General features: G+C 36.0%; 1 protein-coding gene across 8 annotated transcripts in view; it reads left to right on the forward strand.

The window, feature by feature from the left end:
- DIAPH2 (diaphanous related formin 2) overlaps nucleotides 1-11203 on the forward strand; it is a 961567-nt gene that overhangs the window by 451388 nt on the left and 498976 nt on the right. For all 8 annotated transcript variants that reach the window (XM_054508614.2, XM_045880234.3, XM_054508619.2 and 5 more), the window contains one exon: nucleotides 5734-5828. In XM_054508614.2, the coding sequence (XP_054364589.1) occupies nucleotides 5734-5828 (95 nt within the window). The remainder of the gene's footprint in view (nucleotides 1-5733; nucleotides 5829-11203) is intronic.

Genomic DNA, 11203 nt, shown 5'->3' on the forward strand with positions numbered 1-11203 from the left:
ACGATGCCTAAGCCACGCATTAGCAGAGAAATAATTAAAATTAGAGCAGAAATCAAGGAATTAGAAACCAGAAACACAGTAGATCAGATCCACAAAACTAGAAGTTGGTTCTTTGAAAGAATTCATAAGATCGATAAACCACTGGCCATACTTATCCAAAAGAAAAGAGAAAGGACCCAAACTAATAAAATGATGAATGAAAGGGGAAAGATCACGACTAACACCAAGGAAATAGAAACACATATTAGAAATTACTATGAACAACTATATGCCAATAAACTGAGCAATCTGGATGAAATGGAGGAGGCCTTCCTGGAAACCTATAAGCTGCCACGACTGAAAGAGGAAGAAATTGACAACCTGAATAGGCCAATAACCAGTAACGAGATTGAAGCAGTGATCAAAAACCTCCCAAAAACAAGAGTCCAGGGCCTGATGGATTCCCTGGGGAATTCTACCAAACATTCAAAGAAGAAATAATACGTATTCTACTGAAGCTGTTTGGAAACATAGAAACAGAAGGAAAACTTCCAAACTCATTCTATGAGGCCAGCATTACCTTAATCCCCAAACCAGGCAAAGACCCCATCAAAAAGGAGAATTTCAGATCGATATCCCTGATGAATATGGATTCCAAAATCCTCAACAAGATCCTAGGTAATAGGATCCAACAATACATTAAAAGGGCCATCCACCACAACCAAGTGGGATTTATCCCCAGGATGCAAGGGTGGTTCAACATTCGCAAATCAATCAATGTGATAGAACACATTAATAAGAGGAGGGAAAAGAATCATATGGTCCTCTCAATTGATGCAGAAAAAGCATTTGACAAAATACAACATCCTCTCCTGATTAAAACTCTTCAGAGTATAGGGATAGAGGGAACATTCCTCAAGTTCATAAAATCCATCTATGAAAAACCCACAGCGAATATCATCCTCAATGGGGAAAGGCTGAGACCCTTTCCTTTAAGATCAGGAACATGTCAAGGGTGCCCACTGTTGCCGCTGTTGTTCAACATAATACTAGAAGTCCTAGCAACAGCAATCAGACAAGAAAAAGAAATAAAAGCTATTGAAATTGGTAAAGAAGAAGTCAAACTCTCTTTTCGCAGATGACATGATAATTTATGTGGAAAACCCAAAAGACTCCACCCCCAAATTACTAGAACTCATGCAGCAATTCAGTAATGTGGCAGGATACAAAATCAATGCAGAGAAATCAGTTGCTTTCTTATAGACTAACAATGCAACTGTAGAAAGAGAAATTAGAGAAAAGATTCCATTTACAATAGGACCAAAAACCATAAGATACCTCAGAATAAACCTAACCAAAGAGGTAAAGGATCTATACTCTAGGAACTGCAGAGCACTCATTAAAGAAATTGAAGAAGACACAAAAAGATGGAAAAATATTCCATGCTCATGGATCTGAAGAATTAACATTGTTAAAATGTCTATGCTACCCAGAGCAATCTATACCTTCCATGCTATCCTGATCAAAATTCCAAGGACATTTTTCAAAGTGCTGGAACAAACGATACTGAAATTTGTATGGAATGAGAAAAGACCCCAAGTCGCCAAAGAAATGTTGAAAAAGAAAAACAAAGCTGGGGGCATCGCCTTGCCCAATTTCAAGCTCTATTAGAAAGCTTGGTGATCACTAAGACAGCATGGTAGTGGCACAAAAACAGACATATAGACCAATGGAACAGAATAGAGAACCCAGATATGGACCCTCAACTCTATCGTCAAATAATCTTCGACAATGCAGGAAAAAGTATGCAATGGAAAAAAAGACAGTCTCTTCAATAAATGGTGCTGGGAAAATTGGACAGCCACATGCAGAAGAATGAAACTCGACCATTCTCTAACACCATTCACAAAGATAAACTCAAAGTGGATGAAAGACCTCAATGTGAGACAGGAAGCCATCAAAATCCTAGAGGAGAACATAGGCAGTCACCTCTTTGACATCGGCCACAGGAACTTCTTTCAAGATACATCTCCAAAAGCTAGTGAAACAAAAGGAAAAATGAACATTTGCGTCTTCATCAAGATAAAAAGCTTCTGCACAGCAAAGGAAACAGTCAACAAAACAAAGAGGCAACCCACAGAATGGGAGAAGTTATTTGCAAATGACACTACAGATAAAGGGCTGGTATCCAAGATCTATAAAGAACTTCTCAACCTCAACACCCAAAAAACAAATAATCAAGTCAAAAAGTGGGCAGAAGATATGAAAAGATACTTCTCTGAAGAAGACATACAAATGGCTAACAGACACATGAAAAAATGTTCATCATCATTAGCCATCAGGGAAATCCAAATCAAAACCACATTGAGATACCACCTTACACCAGTTAGAATGGCAAAAATGGACTGGGCAAGAAACAACAAATGTTGGAGAGGTTGTGGAGAAAGGGGAACCCTCTTACACTGTTGTTGGGAATGCAAGTTGGTACAGCCACTTTGGAAAACAGTGTGGAGGTTCCTCCAAAATTTAAAAATAGAGCTACCCCGTGACCCAGTAATTGCACTCCTGGGTATTTACCCCAAAGACACAGATGTAGTGAAAAAAGGGCCATGTGCACCCCAATGTTCATAGCAGCAATGTCTGCAATAGCCAAACTGTGGAAATAGTCGAGATGCCCTTCAGCAGTTGAATGGATAAATATGTGGTCCATATATACAATGGAGTATTACTCAGCCATCAGAAAAGATGAATACCCAACTTTTACATCAACATGGATGGGACTGGAGGAGATTATGCTAAGTGAAATAAGTCAAGCAGAGAAAGTCATTTATCATATGGTTTCACTTTTTTGTGGAACATAAGGAAATAGCATGGAGGACATTAGGAGAAGGAAGGGAAAAATGGGGGGGAATTGGAGGGAGAGATGTACCATGAGAGACTATGGACTCTGAGAAACAAACAGGGTTTTAGAGGGGAGGCGAGAGGAGGAATTGGTTAGCCCGGTGATGGGTATTAAGGAGGGCACGTACTGCATGGAGCCCTGGGTGTTATACGTAAACAATGGATCGTGGATCACCACATCAAAAACCAATGATGTATTGTATGGTGACTAACATAACATAATAAAATTTTAAAAAATAAAAACAAACAAAAAAAACGAAATGGTAGCCTCTGCAATGGGAGAAAATATATGCAAACGACATATCTGATAAAGAGTTGCCATCCCAAATCTATAAAGAACTTTTCAAACTCTACACCCAAAAAACAAATAATCCAGTTAAGAAATGGGCATAAGAAGGTATGCCTGGGTGGCTCAGTCAGTTAGGCTTCTGACCCTTCATTTGGGCTCAGGGCATGATTTCAGGTTTGTGAGATTGAACTTCCTGCTTCCTGCTACAGGTGGAGTCTGCTTGAGATTCTCTGGCTCTGTCTGCCTCTCTCCTCTCTCTCTCACTCTGTCTCTGTCTCTTTCTACCCCCATCCCTCTCTCTCTAAGTAAATAAATAAAAATCTTTAAAAAAAAAATGGGTAGAAAACACAAATAGACACTTTTACAAAGAAGTCATCCAGATCCTAACAAACACATGAAAAAATGCTCAACCTCACTCATGATCAGGGAAATACTAATCAAAACCCCAATGAGATACCATGTCTTGCTTGCAGAATGGCTAAAATTAACACAAGAAACAACAGGTTTAGGTGAGGATGCGGAGAAAGGGGAGTCCTCTTGCACTGTTGGTAGGAATGCAAACTGGTGCACTCACTCTGGAGAACAGTTTGGAGGTTCCTCAAAACATTAAAAATAGAATTATCCCAATATGCATCCATTGCACTACTAGGTATTTACCCAAAGGATACAAAAATATATATTCAAAGGATTATATGCACCCTGGTGTTTTTAGCAACACTATCAACAATAGCCAGATTAAGGAGAGAGCCGAAATGGATGGATAAAGAAGAAGATTTGGTGTGTGTGTGTATATATATATGCAATGGGATATTACTCAGCCATCAAAAAGAATGAAATGTTAGCGTTTGCAATGACGTGAATGCAGCTTATATGTATTATGCTAAGTGAAATAAGTCAATCAGAGAAAGACAAATTCCATATAATTTTATTCATATGTAGAATTTAAGAAAGAAAACATATGAGCATGTGGGAATGGGGAAAAGAAAAAAGAGAGAGGGAAACAAGCTGTAAGATATTCTTAATGATAGAGAACAACCTGAGGGTTGATGAAGGGAATAGAGTGGGGGATGGGCTATATGGGTGATGGGTATTAAAGAGGGCACTCTTTTTGATGAGCACTGAGTGTTGTATGTAAGTGATGAATCATTGAATTCTGGTCCTGAAACCAATATTGTACTTTATGTTAACTAAATTTAAATAAAAATAAAAAACCTGTTTAGTGAACCTTAAAGCCTTCAACAAATCAGTCCGCCATTAAATACACTTTTGCTGAAGCAGCTGTGCAGTTAAACCCATCTTCATTTAACTAGGCCTTACATTTTACTCTGACATATTCTCCCCTCTGTATTAAATTCAGCATTTTTTTTTTATCACAGTAGACATATGTTTATATTCTGAGGACACTCAAACACTATGCTTGAGAAATTACAGCACATCAAGCATTTCTAATTATGCAAGGAAATACCATGGGAGTTTATTTTGTTAAGGGATGTACAGTAGGGAATCAGATTAAAATAAGCAAGTCATCATTCTCCTGTGAGTTGGAATGTTGCTGTCAGAAAAGAAGTCTACTAATAGTTGTGAATGTGTGCATTGCTTAACTGAGAGTACAGTTTCTTTATAAAGTGAATGCTCAGTAATTAAAAAAAAACACAGTATGATCTTAATTGCTAGTTGATATCTGTCAAACATTATTTATTTAGATTATGGAGATCTCACTTGGTGTTTATGTCGAGGTAATCATTTGCCTAGATAGTGAGATTTTGTTTTTCCTTTAGGCACCAGTGAAATCATACAGACCTTTACATGAAAGAAAATTATGAGAATATATTCATGTTCTGGTGATAAGAATACATGAATGTTCATTAAAATGTGTGCTTAGTGGAAGTTGAAGTAGAATGTGTTGTTGAAAAATACTTTTTGAATTAGTTTAAGCTATTCTCAGTGTAATCTGTTGATTTATTTCAGTATGACCTAATACATATCCAATAAAGAAAAAGTTGAGAAGGGAAATTGTGAAAATATAGAGCTACTACTAGTATACCACATGATTTTCAGGAGGAATTCAGATAACACTGATGATTCAGACACTTTAATTTTTTCCTATGTGGGAGAATTGCAAAGTAGATTGATATGATTTTTTTTGTATTTGGTTACTTTATTGTCATCTCTGAGAAGTACTGTGTTTAATGCATCTGAAAATAGCCATATTAAATTCAATGTTGAATTAAAAGGCCAACTTGAAATAAAATCTCTCATGAGTCACGTTGTATCAGCTTTATCTAAAATGCATAAGCATGTAATCATCAGTGCTATTGGTGGTTTTAATTTCTATATATGTATGTACATCATGTAATCATTAGAACCTGAAATAATAGGCCATTTTGCTTAGATGAGTAGTGTAGTCTCTCAAATGGAAACTACTTTTGTTTGTTCCTAACTGTAAATTAATATTGGTGACAAATTTCATATTTTATCTCTATGAAAATGAGAATAAGGTATTTATTAGGCCTTTAAAATTTTGATGCTATTCAATTTTTAATAAAATCTACTTTTATTTTAAGCTATCTTCCTAGGATCATATCGTATGCCATATGAAGATATAAAAAATATTATTCTGGAGGTTAATGAAGACATGCTGAATGAAGCCTTAATTCAGGTAACTTGAATATTTTCCTTTTAAAATTCATTTTCACAGGTATTTCTAGAGTGTTATTTTCTCAATGGAGTTGTAGGAAAATGTTCTTCTATATTTTGGTAATAGAATCAGAACTATCTATCTAGCTTTGTTACCAGTAAGAGTATTCAATATAGAAGGTCTGCGTTCTAGTTTTGTTTCTGTCTATCATTCACTGTACATAAAATTGCATGTATTTCATCATCACAAGAACTCTGTTAAGTAAATGTTGTTATTACAATTTTATGGATGTAATAGTGGGGAGGTCAAAAGGTTAAATACCTTGCTCACGATCAATTGGTACATGTAAAGTTATTTTTTGTTAGATACGTAACATGTGCTAGGAATTGTGTCACATTCTTTATATATTTTATCTCATTGAATCCTATTAACAATCCTATGAGGTACGTACTGTTGTTTTCATGTTACAGAAAACTGAGGCTTAAAGAGATTGCCCAATGTCACGTAGATGGTAAGTGGCAGATTAGCAGAGCTGGGATTCAGAACAAGATCTTTCATAGTTCTAAATCTGCTGTTCTTTCTGTTCCCTTATTCTGCCTTCCATGAGCCACTTATTTTAGCTTGCTAAATCTCTGTTTCCACATCAGAGAATACAGATGTATTAAACCAAATAATGTGCTCTGTAGAATAAAGCACTATACAAGATCTAACATACTATTACAGTTCTTGGTATGTCTGGTCCTAATTTAATTTCTGGAAGGGAGAGCTGTGAAGATTTTACCTATAAGGGCATAGTTATTGTAGGTTTTTTTGTTTTTAACCCATAAAGCTTGCTTTGATTTTAAAAAGACTCAGTAATTTATGCTGTGAGAGTTTTACCATACTGCCCTCAGAGTATCTCTAAATTTCAGAGAACCAGTGTCTGTCATTTGAGCAGGCTATGTCAGTATGGAAATTCCTCCATTTTGTAATGTAAGCTTGAGTTACAGATTACCTCATGTAAATGTTTTAAATATAGATATTATAATATAAATATAGGTAAACAGAAATTTATTTTCTAGGGCTAAGTTTTAATGAGTTTATGTAGGCTCTTTATTATCATGACATACTTATGTTAATCTCAGTAAGAGTTACACTTTGATAAATCCCCCTGTGGAAAAGTTAAAAAAAAAAAAAGTGTGCAACTAGCAAGTGCATATTTCTCTGAGTAGAAATGGAGAGCTGATCACATTTGTCCTGTCTGCCTAAGTCCCATGATTCTTTGCACAAATAGTCAGAATGAGTGAGAAATGAAGTCTAAACATGATTTACTTTTCCCTCTTTTTTTTCACTTGGACAGTTTAATTTTAACGTACAAGACAAAGAAATTTCTGACTCCAAAACTTTTAGTCTTTTCTCTAGAATTAAATTATAGTAAAATGGAACCATATTTTGAAGAATTAATCAATTTAGCCATGTATTTTACCCATTAAAACTGTGTAGCTTTTCCTTCATATACTTTGGTAAATAAAGAAGAATGTAATCATTTAGAATGTGGTCTTTATTTGCCAATAACATTCAAAACATTGATTATTTTTTAAGTAATGTTTTCAACACTTTAGGGAATATAAGAACCAGAGAAAGATTCTCACTTATGAATGTCCCTCTAGTACACAACAAGCTTTTAAAATATATATATTGAAATTTATTATGTGGGATTTTTTTATGTTTCACTTTATTTTGTAACATAAACAATACCTATTTGTTTCTCTTTAAATTGGGTAAGCCTGGTTCAGTTTGGAAGAATGGATTGCTTTCAATTTGGAGATGGCGATAAATTATGTCTAAATTCTTGAATTTGCTGGTTTAATTTTATCCACTATGCAGTGAAAACAACTGCTTTTGAAATCACAGTATTATGCTAAATCTTGGCTTATACTCTGGGAAGATGAGTGATGGAGAATCATAAAGGGTAGATCCTGCCAGGCTCCTTTAGTGTATGTTATACTGGATGTGTCCATGTAATTCCTGTTTGCTGTGAATGGGTTGACCTGGGGTTGTGTCATCGCTTCCTTTTTTCTAGACTTTCATTCACTTTTCTAAGCCTTTATCTCTTCCTTTTTTTTTTTTCCACATATTCATGTGTTTTACCCCTTGCATCCTTTGCCCCACAAATTTTGTGCCTTCTTTTTGTTGAAAGCGTACCACTGATGACTTTTTTCAAGCCAGATTGCTTTTGTTCTCAATGCCAGATACTCTGAAATTTCCTCTCATTCCTTACCTTGCTCAATCAAAAATCATTTCTTTAGTTCTGCTTGTAGGAGAAAACAACTTAAGATGTAATTTAATAGTATATATGATTGGGATTGTGCCACTTGGGTATAAGCACAGATGATACGTAACTCAATGTGAGTTTTTGAAGTTAGTAGTATGTTTATTTATCAAACATCTGAGTATCTTTTGTTAAGGAGGAAGGTCCTGGATTGAAACAATTACTCAATTTTCCAGAACACAAAGGTGACTGTTTTCCTCAGGCAAGAGAAAAGATTAAAATCACTACTGTTTTTTTCTCCCTCCCTTCCCAGAAACATTTGCTTCAGTGATGTAAAAGTACATCAATTTGCCATTCACAGGAGCTGTTTACAATTTATGTCTAATTACCATGCAGCACATTGATAATGCATAGCATTAAATATGTATCATCAGATTAACTTTGTTGTATGCTCTATTTGATTACAGTGCTAAATTCCATCCATGCATAATCATAGTGTATTGCTCACAGGAGATGTTTGTTTCCTCATAACAACAAAAACAACAAAAAAACAATTAAGGACACACTGCTTCCCAGAGAGTTAACACTAGCATTATCTCTCCAGTATAGGTCAATAGGCTTTTTCCAACTAGACAACTAATATATTTTAGTTATTTAGCAGGATGAATATGTTATTTTAAAAACACTATATATATAATTTAATCAGTAAGAACAAGCCCAAATTTTCAGGTTATCAATAAAAATACTAATGTTTCCCTTATTTCAAAATATATAAATTTAAGCTAGAAACTGACCTCATTGTGTGGAAGATGTTGAGATGTCTAAAATACAGGAACACATGGAAACATTTTAAAAAGACACCATATTCTGAGCTTGTTGAGGAGCTTTTAATATGTATAATTATGAGTTAGTTCCAAATAATGTGAGCTAAATTTAGTTGATTCTTAGAGTTATTATTTCAGCTTTGAAAGTCTATATCAGTATAATTTAAATTTGATCTACTGAGAAAAAAATCTAAACCAATGTTTTCAGGATATCAGGGGTAAAAATCAAATATTTGTAGGCCTACTTACATATAGAACATTGACAAAGAAATGAAACTAGCACTTGCAAAAAATTGATTTAAATGTTAAGGGAAAAATAAAAGTGTGTTTTACTTGAGAACATTAGTGTGTGTAAATGATTCTTAAATGCTGAGGAAATTGTGTTGCTAGGGAGATTATGGTCATGTTCACAAAACATGTATAGAAAAAAAGGATGATTAACATAGAAGGAAATATAACTGCAGCATAATTCACAAAGATATGTATTGAGCAGAGGTTTTTAACCAGTGGTTCAAAGCCCCACTTTGGGGATTAATAGAGACAATTCAGGGGCTTCTGAACTTAGATATGAAAAATGCTGTATCTTTAGTTTTTAAACTTTAACCTAACATTTAATATTTCCTTTGATTAACAGTGTAGGTAACAGACCAAAGTAGTATTAATAGCACCTCTAACTTTCCACTAATAGAAATAATAAATATTTTCATATCACATTAAATTTGAGGCAGGTATCTTGAAATATTATTTGAAGTCATTAATACTTCAAGATTATACTAGTTATTAAAGCTATCACTAGATCTTATTTTGTAATGCTTTAATCAAGATGCATATCTATTATTATATCACAATTTATTTTTTAAATATATTAACTATTTTAATATAATCTGTTTCTTTTATATTCCTCTGTGTTTTATTTTATTGTGAGAAAAGGATCCATAAACTGGTGTTAAAGGTTTCAAGGCACAAAGACCAGAAACTAGTACAGAAAAGTCTCCCAATCAAGTTGACTGACATAAGTTGTTCTCAGCTTCAGTCTCCCTAGCCACTATCTATAGAGAACACACCACTGTGAAAATCCCAGACCCAGGGATGATGTTAATACACCCTCCTAGTCCACAGAGACCAAGAAGGACCACATTAGAAGGGTAAGAAAACAGCTGTGGTCTGACCATATTGTCCTTCCCCAGATCAGCATAGCACTGCACTGAGAGGGCCCCTGTGGGCCTACAGTTTCTCTAGTGGAAGAAGAGAACCCTCCGTGGACATCTAGCTCCCCCAGCATTGTGGGATGCTTCCCAGAAGGCCCACTCAGGTGTCACCTTATAGAGATCACTGGGGTAATCTGTGTGTGGCGGGGGGGATCAGATAGAGATGGAGAATGGGTATGGGGCTTATACCAACCAGCCTTCAGATCTTGACAGACTACATTCCTACTTGTAAGCAATACCCGGGTAGAGAGCCCAGCCTAGTGTTTCTGACCATCTTTAGAGCCAAATTTGTGGCCCCATCTGTCCAGAGAGTTCGACTGGCAGTTCTGCCTGATTTGGTTCTCTAGTCAACAGGCTACATCAGCCACGGAGCCTATTCTACTGCCCTGCTTGGACAGGGAAGCAAATTTACAGCCATGTACAAAGTGCTGAGCATAGTCTCCAGTTTTATCTGTCCAAGAAGCCTGGCCAGAGAACCCAGGTAGCTGTGGAGCCCATTATATACCTCTGCCTGGGCAGGGAGCCAAGCAACATCCCTGCCCAGCCGTTGAGCATACACTCTGGCCCTGTTTATCCAGGTAGCCTGAAGAGTCACCATGGGAAGGCTTGGAGCCCAACCTACAGTAACACCAAGCCACAGAGTCCAGCCTGTAGCCCCACCCAGCAGTGGAGTACAGCCTATGACCCTGTCTAATGCTGAACACAGCCTGTGGCCTGACCGAGGCAGGGATCCCAGCCAGTTACCCTTTTCAACCATGGAGCATCGTCTGTAGCTCCATCAGAAGTGAGGGAGCCTCAGTCGAGAAGCTTTGCCTGAACAAAAAGCACAGTCTCTAACCCCACTGAACCAGGAATCACAATAAATAAGGTAAAAATGACACCACCAAAGGAAACTAATTGGATCCAATAACTGACCCTAAAGAAATAGAGATCTATGAACTTTCTGAAAACAAATTCACAATAATCCTCTTAAAGAATTTTGGTGAACTACAAGAACACACAGAAAGACAAACAAAATTTGGAAAATAATACATGAACAAAATGAGAAGTTCAACAAAGAATAGTAACCATCAAAAAGAATCAAACAAATCCTAGAGATGAAGAATACAATAA

This window comes from Mirounga angustirostris, unplaced genomic scaffold (genome assembly GCF_029215605.1).
Source record: "Mirounga angustirostris isolate CCGP_5_RB_7025 unplaced genomic scaffold, mMirAng1.0.hap1 SCAF_11, whole genome shotgun sequence".
Classification (NCBI taxonomy): Eukaryota; Metazoa; Chordata; class Mammalia; order Carnivora; family Phocidae; genus Mirounga; species Mirounga angustirostris.